General features: G+C 45.7%; 1 protein-coding gene across 1 annotated transcript in view; it reads left to right on the top strand.

Moving 5' to 3' along the window:
• The window catches only part of ALK (ALK receptor tyrosine kinase), a 570,631-nt gene that overhangs the window by 540,451 nt on the left and 16,738 nt on the right, over positions 1–13,442 (top strand). The window contains exons 21-23 of the mRNA XM_054022041.1: positions 434–524; positions 4,397–4,461; positions 5,487–5,616. Coding sequence (XP_053878016.1) covers positions 434–524; positions 4,397–4,461; positions 5,487–5,616 — 286 coding nt within the window. The remainder of the gene's footprint in view (positions 1–433; positions 525–4,396; positions 4,462–5,486; positions 5,617–13,442) is intronic.

The following is a 13,442-nucleotide window of genomic DNA, read 5'->3' on the forward strand; positions in this document are numbered from 1 at the left end:
TAAGAAGCCCGTCATCTTGTTCCCTAGTGTGATTTGATGCTCAGTAGCAGACACTTACTAGTACCCCATCTTGTGCTTTATCTGTTAGGACATTGATCCATAAGCATTCAAGATCACTTTCCCCCGAGTTATCCGTGACTCAGAAATGGGTTATTATACATTAAGGAGCCACAAGCTGTTACTTGTAAGGGCCACCTCCCCTAGCACTTTTTACACTGTAGGTCAAAGATAGACAAAATCGAGATTGGAAATCAAACCATGCTCCCACAAATGGCTGTGCAGAGTGTTACCAATTGCATGGCCAAGACTGAAGGTTTAGTTCTTCATATTTTACTGTCATGGAAGCTATACCCATGTTCTGTTTCCTGTGATCAGAACATTACAGTGTGCATGCTCTGCATTAAAACCTCCTTATCTTTTCTGGTTTATCCAGGGGTTTGGGCCATGGAGCCTTTGGCGAAGTATATGAAGGTCAGGTGCTGGGGATCCCCAGTGACCCCAGTCCCTTGCAGGTGGCTGTGAAGGTAAGTGACGATATGTGAATAATCACAGTAGTAACACTTTGGGCATCTTTCATCCAGGGGCCTCAAAGCATTATAAAAACATTGATAAATTAAGCCTCACAACACCTCTGGAAGATAGGTATGAATTGTCCCTGTTTTGCAGTTAGGGACACTGAGGCACAAAACAGGTGAGATGATTTCCCTGGGGTCACTTGGGCAGAGTAATACCACCTATTTACATAGCGCTTTTCATCCATAGATCTCAAAGCCCTTTACAAAGGACAGTAGGTATCACTGTGCCTGTTGTACATGATCTACTGACTCCCTAGTCCAGTGCCCTGTCTTTGCCATGGGCCATGTAGCATCATTCACAATCTCCTGCCCCGACCACTAGCCAGGCTCTCATGGTCTCGTCTGGTGCTCCAGGCATCATGTCCATCAACAAGATTGTTTATTTTCAGAATCTCTGAGAAATTAATCCAGCTGACTCAGCCTTATCTAAAAGAGAAATTGCATTACAGAGAACTTTATTTCCAAGCTGTCAGCTTGCATCTATTACCATCCGACCATGTTCTGTGTGATGTCTGACATTGCTGTAAGTGAAGCTAACACATAGCTGGTAATGATGAGCTCCAGCCACGGGGATACTAGAGCCCAGTAATCATTTGGCTGTTACAATTTATAAAAAGCCACTAATGAACGGTGGTGACTTGCATCCTCTCGGTTTGGGAAGGCAGCTTATTGTTTCAGTTCGGCAGCATGATGCCCTCTGCTATGTGTAACCGATGCGCAGCAGTGCTGATCTATGGAGGTGGCATGCACTTCCATGTCTGCTCCATTATAGTGCAGCTCAACAGAAAGGACCATATGCACAACAAGAGACATGTATATCCTTTCTCTCTTCCCTTCTTTCCTTGGGGGTTCATTTACACCTTTGGGGGAACCCTGAGGAGCCCCACTACATCCCCCTCCCTCTACCCTCTGAACTATCCTGATCATCAAGTCCCTGCTTCAGAGCCATCATCTTCTCATCTTGAAACGGCTGAGCAAGCCTCCCCTTCAATCCCAGCCAATACCATGCTTCGCACAACCAAAGGGGTCACTACTGGACAGTAGCATTCCTGTCCACTGGGTTGATATGCCCGTTAGTGTGCGAGGGTGTTAGACCATATAAAAGAATCTCTAACTACTCTCTTAGAAACTCTTCCAATGATCAGTGATGACATATCTGCCGAATGAGTATCCCTGTGTGACACGATCTGTAACACTGTTCTGGATTGCACTGGGAATACGAAATGCCATCATGCAGAGTGGTGTGACAACAATGACCCTGAAATATCAAATGTCCTTGATGTCAAGCGACAAGCGCATTGCATGCTCATAGCTGACCCACTCTCTGAGTCGAAAAAGGCCAGATATGAGGCAGCTTGCAGCACACTCCAGCGCAAACTCCGCCAAATGCAAAATATGTGTTTGACTGTAAAGCAGGCAAACTACGCACCCTAGCGATAAACATGACTCCAAAGGTTTCTGTGAAGCGGTCAAAGCTGTGTACAGTCCTACCCAATCTGCCTTGACGCCACTAACAAGTGCTGATGGTGACTCGCTCATCACAGGTCGCACTGCCATCTACCAACAGTGGCATGAACGTTTTAGTGAACTACTTAATCATTTTTCTACTGTTTCTCATGAATCACTGGATAATGTCCACAAATTGTCCACATCTAATGCATTTGCCAGTCCACCCATACGTGCCAAGGCATTGAAAGCTGTTGAAGTAATGAAAAATAACAAATCTCCTTATCCTAATGCCATTCCAACTGAAGTTTTCAAGCATGGAGGAAATCTTCTCATTGACAGGATTTTTGAATCTTTGTTACATGTCTGGCTTCATATCGCAATAACTGAAAGATGCCAACGTCGTCATTGTCTATAAGCATGAAGACTCAAAGAATGACTGTGGTAGCTACTGTGGTATCTCTTTGCTGTCTGTGACCAGCAAGATTCTTGCATGTATCCTCCTGAACTAACGCCTGACCCAGTTGTTGACAATGTTCTATCTGAGTTAGTGTGGCTTTTTGTGCTTAAAGGAGCACTGTGGACATGATTTTCCTCATTCAACAATTACAGAAAAAATGTCACAAACAACACCAACCTTTGTACATCGTGTTTCTTGATCTAATTAAGGCATTCAACATGTTCAACTGCACTGCCCTCTGGAAACTGCCCGCTAAATTTGGATGTCCAGACAAATTTATTAACATCACTCAGCAATTCCATGAAAGCATGGCTGAAGAAGTTAATATTGATGGTGATGTAACAGATCCATTTCCAATCACAAACAAGGTAAAGCAAGGATGTGTCCTCGTTCCTAGCCTTTTTGGTCTATTCTTTGCTGCGATGTTACAGAAAGTCCTTTGTGGGTCTTGAAATGGCATGTTAATATGCTTCTGCACTGATAAGCTCTTCCATCTTTCCTGTTTACGTGCGAACACCAAGCAGATAGATGCATTGGGCCAGGAACTGCTGTATGCCAATGATTGTGCCTTGATGGCACACTCTGAAGCAACTCTACAAGATCTTACAAACCACTTTGCTGTGGTGGCTCGTAATTTTGGCCTCACTGTCAGCGAACGAAAAGCAAGGTTATGGACTAGTCAGCTCCTCAACAACCTTACCAAGACCCATCAATGATCTTGAAAGGTGCCACGCTCCAAGCCATCAAACAGTTTACTTATCTCGCTAGCACATTGGACAATGAAGCGACAATTGACCAGAAAGTTGATACATGAATTAAGAAAGCCAATGCTGCATATGATTACCTCCAGCACCAAATTTGGAAGCAACGTGGAATCTGACTACAGACAAAAATCAAAGTCTATAATGCTGTTGTCCTCAAAACTTTGCTCTGTGGGAGCAAAACATGGACCTGTTATAAATGGCACATAAAAATCTAGACAGTTTCCATTTATGACACCGATGATGATTGCTGGGCATCAGATGACAGGACTGGGTTTCTGATATGGAATTCCTGGCAAAAGCTGGTTCGGTTGGTATTGAGCTCATTTCATCTCAAGCACCCACTTAGATGGACTGGCCATGTAATTCGTATGACTGAGACGTTGCATATTCCCAATTAATCTCCAGCAATTGTAAGCATGGAGGGCAGATGAAACGCTTCAAAGACCCCCTCAAACAAAATCTGCCCCAAAACAAACCTTTCCAACTCAACCTTTTGAGCAACTGGCAGTTGATCACTTTGCATGGTGCCACAGCCGTAAGGGTGAGTGGCCACAGTTTGGGAAAGAATCATGTTGAGTGGCTGGAAGCATAGTGCCAAGCACGAAAACAGCAAGCAGCTCAATCAGCACAACTAGGCAAATGGCTCTGCGGCCAGTTCTTCCCAAATTGGTCTGAGGAGTCGCACAAAAACCCGTTAGTACAAACTATGATTGTTGACGTCATCCTTGAAATTGAGGTGACTAGCATCAGATGCAGATTTCCAGTAGAGCAGTAGCTGATTGTAATGGTCGGGAAAGAATCTGTCTAGGCATTATATCACACTCAACATGATAGAGTCCCCAATATGTACAACATTGTGCAGTTCACTGTTTGCATTATGGGGTGTTACTTCAGATGAAGAAGAATCTGGCTATAGGCCACTGCCAGAAGGAGAATTCTGGGCTTGATGGACCAATGTTCTGATCTGATGGCAAATCCCCCGTGCCTGCCAACAGGGCTTCACAACCCAGTCTGAAAATGGCATGTTAGTTAGCTTGGTGTGAGAGTTTCTTGTGGAGAGAAGGGGATCGCTGCAGACTGTGTTTGTTCTGGGATTCTACAATCATGAGACTAAAACCTCTCTCTCTCCCTTCTTGTCCGGTCTTTTCCAGACATTGCCAGAGATGTGTTCAGAGCAAGATGAGCTGGATTTCCTCATGGAAGCTCTTATTATCAGGTGTGTTAATAAAAGGTAACCAAGGGCTTATGTAGGCTATGCATGGCAAAGCACGGGTCCTACAAGATGAAAAGCGCTCTGTGAGATGATGTTGAATACATCATATTGCACTTTTCACCCAAAGATATCAAAGTGCTTGACAATGGCAGGTGGGCACTATTCTCTCTTTTTTAAAAATCAGATGGTGAAACTGAGGCTCAGAAAGGTTGATGCTAATGTTCTTAAAATGGTCCATTGAGTTTAGATGCTTTAAGGTCTGGGTGCCCAACCTGGAACACTGAGGCCCTAGTTTTCAAACATAATTACCTCCCCCATTCACCTGGAGCTCAGCACATGAGACGATCCAGCCCTGTTTGTCTTAGGATGGGCATTCAAAGTTAGTGGACAGTTTTGACAATGTTGGCATTAAGTAATTTGCCCTCCCAAGATCACACAGTGCAGGTGGCAGAGTCACAGATCCCAGGCAGCCAATTTTCCATTCCACTAAGAGCCGGAGACACAAATGGGCATTGAAAGCGGTGGCATTGGGACCCAGGGTAATACCCGCTGCATAACTGACTCCAATGTCTGTGTATTGCTGCTGGAGCAACCCTACTCCCAATCCCACGCATAAGGAAGTGAGAGGGGAGGTAGAAGACGTGGGTGAGGAGGGCGCATGTCCAGAGCACAGTGAATTGTGGCTGTTCTCTGCTTCCCGGGGCCCATAGGCTGTGCCAGACACTTAATATAGGGAGTGCAAAGGGAGCAGAAAGCCCCATCCTCCATTCCGGTTCCAAGCACAGAGACAAACTAACAGAGAACTGTGGCCAGTGTCTCCAAAGTAGTAGTGTTCCTAATTAGATCTACCAACCTTAGACTTTGGTAGCATCACAGACCATACCTGCATTTGACTGGCTCAGCACCCCTTCAGATGCGTTGTTTCCTCTGGAAAAACAACTTCTCTGTGGTAGGGCAGGTTGACTTTCCACATCAAGGTGCCTTTTGGTTCAAAGCTGCCCTTCAGTTTAGTCTCGCTCTCTCTGCAGCAAGTTCAACCACCAGAACATCGTGCGCTGTATTGGGGTCAGCTTGCAGGCGCTGCCACGCTTCATCCTGCTGGAGCTTATGGCTGGAGGGGACCTGAAATCCTTCCTGAGGGAGACACGGCCTCGACCGGTAAGGTGGGATGGGGGGAATTATCTTTCCCCACTAGCTGTGCAGCCTGTGCCTTACTCTCTTTGCCATTTCTTCCTTGTTTAACCACACAGGTGTTCTTCCTGGCTCCTCTCCTCAGAGCGCGCCAAGCATTACAAATAGCTAAACTAAAGCACACTCACACCACTGACCGATTAATAATTGGGAATGGCCTCCAGTAATTTTACCCTAATAACATGCTGAATCCACATAATTAGAACCTGTTTATTTTCTGAGAGACCCTGATGCTTTAGAGCAGCAGTTCCCAAACTGTATTTCAGAGACATGTGTAATCAATCCACAGAGCACTTGCTGGTGGCCTGCAGAGAGCTGGCTGGTCACATGGTGCTGGATCCTTCTCCTAGTTTCCAGCTGCTTCTACAGGTCTCCAGGCTCTCCAAAGACTAGGAGGAGGAGCCAGTCTGGCTGCCTTTGATAAAGTACACTGCTCTGTAAAAGGAGGAGGAAGAGAAGCCACCCCTAAGTCAGGAACCTAAGCCACCAGTGGGTCTGAAGCTGCCAGACAACTCCAGAAGAGGAACATGTAGGCAGAGGGGGACACAAGGTAGCCAGATACTATACCCATGGGACCGGGGAGATGGGCCAGTTGGTGAAGGAGCAGCATCTCCAGTGGAGGAGGGGGAGGAAGAGGAACAGATCAGATGAGAAGGGGAGAAGAAAAGCAGAGTGTGTGATTTACCTTTTTTTTTTTTTTTAACTATGTAACATTTATCACAGAGCCCCTTAAATCACATAAATCCTTCCCCAATGGCACTTTGCCATGTCTGCAATTGCCACAAGGCTACAATGTGACAGCAAATGGGAGGTGAGGTGTCCACCAGATAATCTTGCTAATAATTCCACACCACTAAAAAGTCTCCAACCCTCTTGTATAGAGAGTTCGTTAAGGGAGCAGAGCCTTTCATTGCTAGATCCCTAGTTCAAATAGTGCTTGGTAGGGACTGCAAGCTCTTGTTATTTTATTTATTTGAATTGCAGTAGCATCTAGGAGCCCCAGTCATGGACCAGGACCCCATTGTTCTGCGTGCCGTATAAACACAGAACAAAAAGGTGGTCCTGCCCCAATGAGCTGATAAATTTAAGCAGAGTTCAGTGGCTGATGTGGAAAGAGTCGGTGGTTTCACTTGTGAGCTTTCCTCTGTGTTTACCCCCTTTTAAAAATGGTGTGGCTTTTTCATTGCCTGTGGCAACGGTTTCTAAAATCCCGGCATCCATAAAATCTGGAGGTCTTTGTCAGCCCATTGGTAACAATAGCAAAAAAAGAACTAAAGACAGTTCAGATGAAAGAGTATGAATAAGTCCCAGAGCCATCAGCCCCTTTCTGGAAAAGGAGGGGATTAAACTGTGCTGAGAAATGTATGCCTGCACCTGCACTCACTCCAAAAAGAAGACATTGGTGAGCTGGAGCTGATTTGTTTGCACTGATGTAAATCAAGAGTAGCTTCATTTCAGTCTGTGGAGTCTCACCAGCATAAAACTGATGTAAACAAGAGGAGACTCATTCCTTGAATTGGGTTCGAGAACCTGCTATGCTATTTGGAATGTCCTGTGTTCTTAGAGCCTTTCCCAGTGAAACCAGAACATGCTGTATAACCATAACTAGAAAGTCCTGGGAAATGGGCAGTCCCTGCCAAAGTTTACTGATGCTAAGCAAAATAGATTAGAGTCCAGTCAAGCCACTGGATCAGAAAAGGTCTAGATTTTGGGGAAGCTTAGCACCAGAGCCAAACTTGTCAGATTGTCTGGACAGGCGAGTCGTATCATATGCACATTTAACTTATGCAAATTCAACTATATGCTCTCGGCAAAAAAAAGAAAAACAACAAGATACCTGTAAATAGTGGGGGCGATTCCACCCAATGAGCATATACCCCAGAGTGATCGTGAGATGGGAGACGTGAATCTTCTGTTCCCTCAGCCGGTCTCAGTTCCCATGTGCCTCTCATAGTGTGAGCATCTCGCCGCGCTGAGTGTGATTCTAGTGTTTAAAGATGCGTATTTTTCGTACAACATGGCCCCTAAACGCAAGACAACTACTTCATCTGGTGCTCAACCAAAGAAATGGCGATCTGTTCCAATGCTGGAGGGAAAACTGGCTGTGTTGGACTTATTGAGAGACAGTATGTTGGTCTCCAACGTGGCACGTAAATATGGCCGCAACGAATCTAGCATCCGTGCCATCAAGTTTCGAGAGAGAGAAATTCATCAAGCCGTGGCATCAAGTGCTTCAATAACTGCTAAGGTGACGAGCCAGGTGCATGATAAGACTTTAGTGAAGACCGAAAAGGCATTAAACTTATGGCTGGAAGACATGAACTGTAAACGTGTGCCTATCGATGGCAACACGTTGCGAGAAAAGGCTCTTAACCTCTACATGCTGTTCAAACCTCCTGCCAAAGAGGGACAGCCTTCTGATGAGAAGGAATTCAAAGCCAGCCAAGGTTGGCTTAACAGTTTTAGGAACCGCTTCAACCTCAAAAACGTGCAGACTACTGGTGAAGAGGCAGCAAAAGCCTATCCCAAACAATTAAAGAAAATCATAGAAGAAAAGGGCTATCTTCCGGAACAAGTTTTTAATACTGATGAGACTGGGCTTTTCTGGAAAAAATGCCCAACCGCACTTACATTTCGAAATCAGAAAGACAAGCCCCTGGCTTCAAAGCAGCTAAAGACCGTGTGACTGTGTTGTTTTGTGGCAATGCAGCTGGGCATTTAATAAAGCCGAGCTTGCTCTACAGGGCTGCAAATCCCTGTGCCCTAAAAGGCAAGAACAACTATCTCCTCCCTGTGTTCTGGCAATCAAATAAAAAGGCTTGGGTGACGGCAGCATTATTTCTGGATTGGTTCCACAAGTGTTTCATTCCGGAGGTCAAGCGGTACCTCGAAGAGAAAGGACTTGACTTTAAAGTGTTGCTGATTGTAGACAATGCTCCTGGCCACCCTGCGGCACTCCAGTTTGCACATAATGACGTTGAAGTCATCTTTCTCCCCCCCAATACCACCTCCATCCTCCAACCTCTCAACCAAGGTGTGATTCGCTGTTTCAAGGCCACGTACCCGAGGCTTACATTCTCACGGATACATAGAACCATGGATGCTGATCCCAATCTTAATGTGATGGAGTGTTGGAAGTCCTTCAACATTGCTGATTGCATCACTTATATTAAACAGGCAATGGATGCAATCAAGCCTGAAACAGTCAATGCATATGGGCGAAACCTATGGAAAGAATGTGTGAATGATTTTAAGGGTTTCCCGACCATTGACAAAGAAGTGAAACGCATTGTTCAGGTGGCCAGGCAAGTGGGTAGTGATGGCTTCGTCGACATCCTTGAGGAAGAAATTGAAGAATTAATTGAGAGCCATAGAGAAACATTGACTAACGAAGAGTTAGAGGAACTGCTAAAATCGCCTACAGAAGACAAAGATGATGATGACGAACAGGAAGAGCCAGCAAGTTGGAATCTTCATAAATTTGCTGAAATGTTCCAAGCGGCGAAACACTTGAATGATTTAATTTCTGAATACGATCCCTCTATGGAACGAAGTCTCAAAATCACAAGTAGTATTACGGACGATTTGAGACCGTATCAAGAAATGTTTGAGCAGCTCAAGAGACAACAGCGACAGTTGCCGATCACCATGTTTTTCAAGGAAAAACAGCCAGCAGCAAATGAGCCTACGCAATCAACTTCTCAAGCCGAACCAGAGCCAGCCACTTGGTCTATGACTCGCTCTCCGTCACCCAAGCTCTCTGTCACCTCCGTTTCCTGGATCGACATCAAGCCCTGACGACCCCCTGTAATTACCGCCTGTAATTAAAAATACAGTACTGTAAAAGTATATTTTGCATATGTACTCTTTATTATATACTGTACATTACTGTATACATTATACATTTATACATATTACTGTACAGGGTTGTATACACAAAACCATGTACAGTATACTGTGCTTTATGAGCGATTTAAGGGATTTTCAAGGGTAATTTTGACTATATGCGATTTTCGCCTTACGCACTGACTTTAGAACTTAACCCCCGCGTAAGATGCGACTCACTGTATCTTTCTTTGAGCCCAGAGCAAAACTCTGGATCCTGTAGTACCCTAGCAGTAGAGAAGAGAGAGGAGTTGGCTTCTATTGCATACAAAGGAGGTTCTTTATTGAGGCTGTTGGACACAAACAGACTCTGTAGTTCTACCTGGTGCTCTAGCTTCCAGACTGACTAAAAACAACCTATGCTGCTTAATCTCACTTCACAGGGTCTCCCTAAGCCATGGCCTGGATTAAGCATTCATGAAAATCTCTGCTGACCACACTATGGGGCCGAACACCCAGACTGTGGGGGTATGAAATATGCAGCTGGACAGACAATTTCTAGAATAGAATCGAGTTCGGTTCTTTGCAACACCATGTGTTGTGGTCCTGTCAGACATCACAATGAAGCAGCGTCTGACTAGAGATGAGCCCACACTGGAGCACTGGACTGAAAGCAGAGCTGAGCACAGGGGTAGTTCAACGCCAATGCCTGATATCTAAGGGCAGGTTTACACTACCCGCCTGAATCGGCGGGTAAAAATCGATCTCTCGGGGATCGAATTATCGCGTCTCGTCGGGACGCGACAATCGATCCCTGAATCGACGCTTCTACTCCACCAGCGGAGGTAGGAGTAAGCGCCATCAACGGGGGAGCCGTGGAGGTCGATTTGCCGCCGTCCTTACAGCAGGGTAAGTCGGCTCCGATACATTGAATTCAGCTATGCTATTCGCGTAGCTGAATTTGTGTATCTTAAATCGACACCCTCCCCCCCCCATAGTGAGGACGTAGCCTTAGACTTTATAACTTGGGCTTTGCTCTTGATATGGTGCCACGGGAAATAGCATTAGTGGTGCAGCCGGTGGCGTCTTCCCACTGAGTCGGTACAGATCCACAGCCCTAACACCAGGGCAAGCAGTGCTGCCGGAGGTGCCGTCTGTCAGATGAAACAGGAATGGTGTTTGGCCGGGCACACCATCGCTCCACAATGTAGTCCTTGTTTTAGCTCATTAAATGAGAGAGAGAAGCCAAGACCGCAATCCCTTGGGCCCTAGTAGAGCAAGGACATTCATCGTGAACTGCAGGCATTTTGACCTATTTCTTACAAGAAAATAAACCAGACACTTTTGATGATAAAAGGCCCTTTATCTTCATAGAATGAAATCACTGACATTGCTTGATCTGAGGGTTTTGTCTTTTCTTTGCGCTGCTGCGGTTTGTAAGTACCACCCCATGTGTCAGTGCTTTCATCTCCCCATGCCAGCGGCTGCTCTGCTCAGCCTCTCTAACAGCTAGTGGCGAACACAGAGAGTTAAGAGAGATGCACACACAAATGAGGGAATGTGGAAAGCTTCAGTGTGCCTGTGCTCTATGCCACAAGTATTCTTTCCTTCTTACTTCTCCCTTTACCCCTTTCCTTCCTTCCCAATCTCTTCTTGACCTTCCTTCTGCCCTTCCTGGGCTCCATTAGGTGGTTCAGGAATAACAACATCAGATATTATGTAGGGGACTATTGTTTTGAGAGGGTAGCCCAGCTGGCAACTTGAGGAGCTCCCATATCCCCCATTTTTGGAGCTGAACTAGAGATACTCCACTAATACTGCATCTCACCCCCCACCAAACTGTGAGAAAGAGGAGGCTCAAACACTGACTTGAACTTGGTGGCTTGGGCCGAACCAGAACCCCAGTTCTGAACATCCCTAAACTTTGTGCAAGTTCAGATTTGGATCCAAATGTTCCAGCTCTACTTTGAATCCATCCTCATCCTTGGGGCCACGTATCACTGACACCATCCTATTTGAGGACCGCCAGGCAAGAGTCCCACTGCAGCTCGTTCTTTAGCTGTCAGAGTGGCTTTCGGGTGACTGGAGGCACCTTCCAGGTCTGAGAATGCTGCCTCCTTTGTTCACCCTGCATCTGCTGGCTCGGGAAGTACAAAGCCAGGGATTGCGCTCATTGGTGAGATATCAGACATGGGCAGTGTGCTGTGCTCAAATGGTTAACAGTTATCGTGGTAAAGTTGGGAATATTGGGCTGGAAATATGGATGCTCACTTATTTGGCTGTGGGCTCCTTCCCATATGCTGGAGTATGACCGATCCTGCGTACAACTACTCTGGCCTGCATCTATGCAGCTTGTATCTACTCAATCCTGCTCCCCGTGACCCCAAACTGAAGTTCAAAGTAGACAATCTGAGGCTATGCCTACACTTAAAGGCTGCAGTGGCACGGCTGCAGCACTTCAATGTAGACACTCACTACAGCGACTGCAGGGGTTCTCCCATTGCTGTAGTTAATCCACCTCCCCAAGAGGCAGGAGCTAGGTCAACAGAAGAATCTTCCATAGACCTAGCACTATCTACACCAGGGCGTAGGTCGTCTGAACTATATCTCTCAGGGTGTGATTTTTCAGTGTAGTCCAGCCCTCAGAGGGCAGGCTGTAGCAAAGTGACTTTCCCTTTGATCACACAGATTTCTAGTCTCACAGACCGTGTCATGCCCGGCCAGACAATGATGTTTTTTTCAAAACACACTGACGGACCTTTATTGAGAAAAAGGAGTTTAGCTTCTTAGGGAAAATTAAGTACAAAGAGAAATCAGCTTTGGCAGGTACAGTGGTAATGCTTTACTGCCTACTGCATAACTACCCCTTTTGTCTCTCCCTTCTTGCCTTTCCTCCTCACTCTTTCTCTCCATTCTTCACCTCTTTTTCCTACCTTCCCTGTCCTTCCCTTATTGTTATCATTTATAATTTGCCTGTCACCATCGCATCAAGGTACCACATACAATAAAAGAAACCTTCAACTGGGCTGAACAAAAGAAACATTCCATTGGACTCTAAACAAGAAATGTAACATTTATACCCATAGGCCAAATCCTCAGCTGGTGACAAGTAGCCGATAATAAATAAGAATAAATCCAGTGACTTCTGTGGCGCTTTACCAATTTATCCTAGCTGCGGGTTATCAAGATCAGAGGTGAGCCCAAGCCAGAAAGTTCAGATCCAAACTCTCCCAAATTTCAGGGATTTATGGACTCAGGGCTTTTGTTCTGTCCCACCTCTAACGAAGATCAGTGTCTGTTTAGGGGCTGTACTTCCCTCCTTCTCAGCAGTGAGATAAACTCAGTAGATTTGGGCGGTACTTAGCTGCTCAAATTCCAGGAACATACTGAGAACATTGCAAAATTCTCCTTTCTGTGGAGTTCAAAACCCCTATCTGTTTGATCCTTTTCTCACCTGGCAAAGCAATCAGAGGATGGCTTTGGAAGATAAGCAGTAATTTCCCCTCCTTTGTATCCTGCAGCTTGTTGTGCAGAGTAGTGATTATACTGAACAATAGACAGTTTGTTTTGTGGTCACCTTCCCCTTTCCAGAGGTTGGACCTAAAGGGGAGGGGTGGGACGGAAGATGTCGCTTTAGCACTTCCAATGCACCTCTCGCTCGAAAGGCTGATCGTGAGCTAGTTTCCAGCTGGTTTCTTCCTCTGCTTTGGGGAGGAAAAGCTACAAACAGCTGTAAACCCTGCTCAGCCCCCTAAGAAAAGACACCATCACCGTTTTGTTGATCGTTTTAGCCATATGTTCAATGCTGGTGAATCACTCAGTAGTCAGCAGAGTGAGACTAAAAGAGAGTCTCCATCAAAAAGTAAGGCTTTGGGGAACAACACTATGCACAAATAAATAAATAAAAGCCCAGCCCTCTTCTCCTATGTATTAGGGCACTTCAGTAATCCCTGTGCATGTTAAACAAA

The sequence above is a fragment of the Malaclemys terrapin genome, chromosome 3 (genome assembly GCF_027887155.1).
Source record: "Malaclemys terrapin pileata isolate rMalTer1 chromosome 3, rMalTer1.hap1, whole genome shotgun sequence".
Classification (NCBI taxonomy): Eukaryota; Metazoa; Chordata; order Testudines; family Emydidae; genus Malaclemys; species Malaclemys terrapin.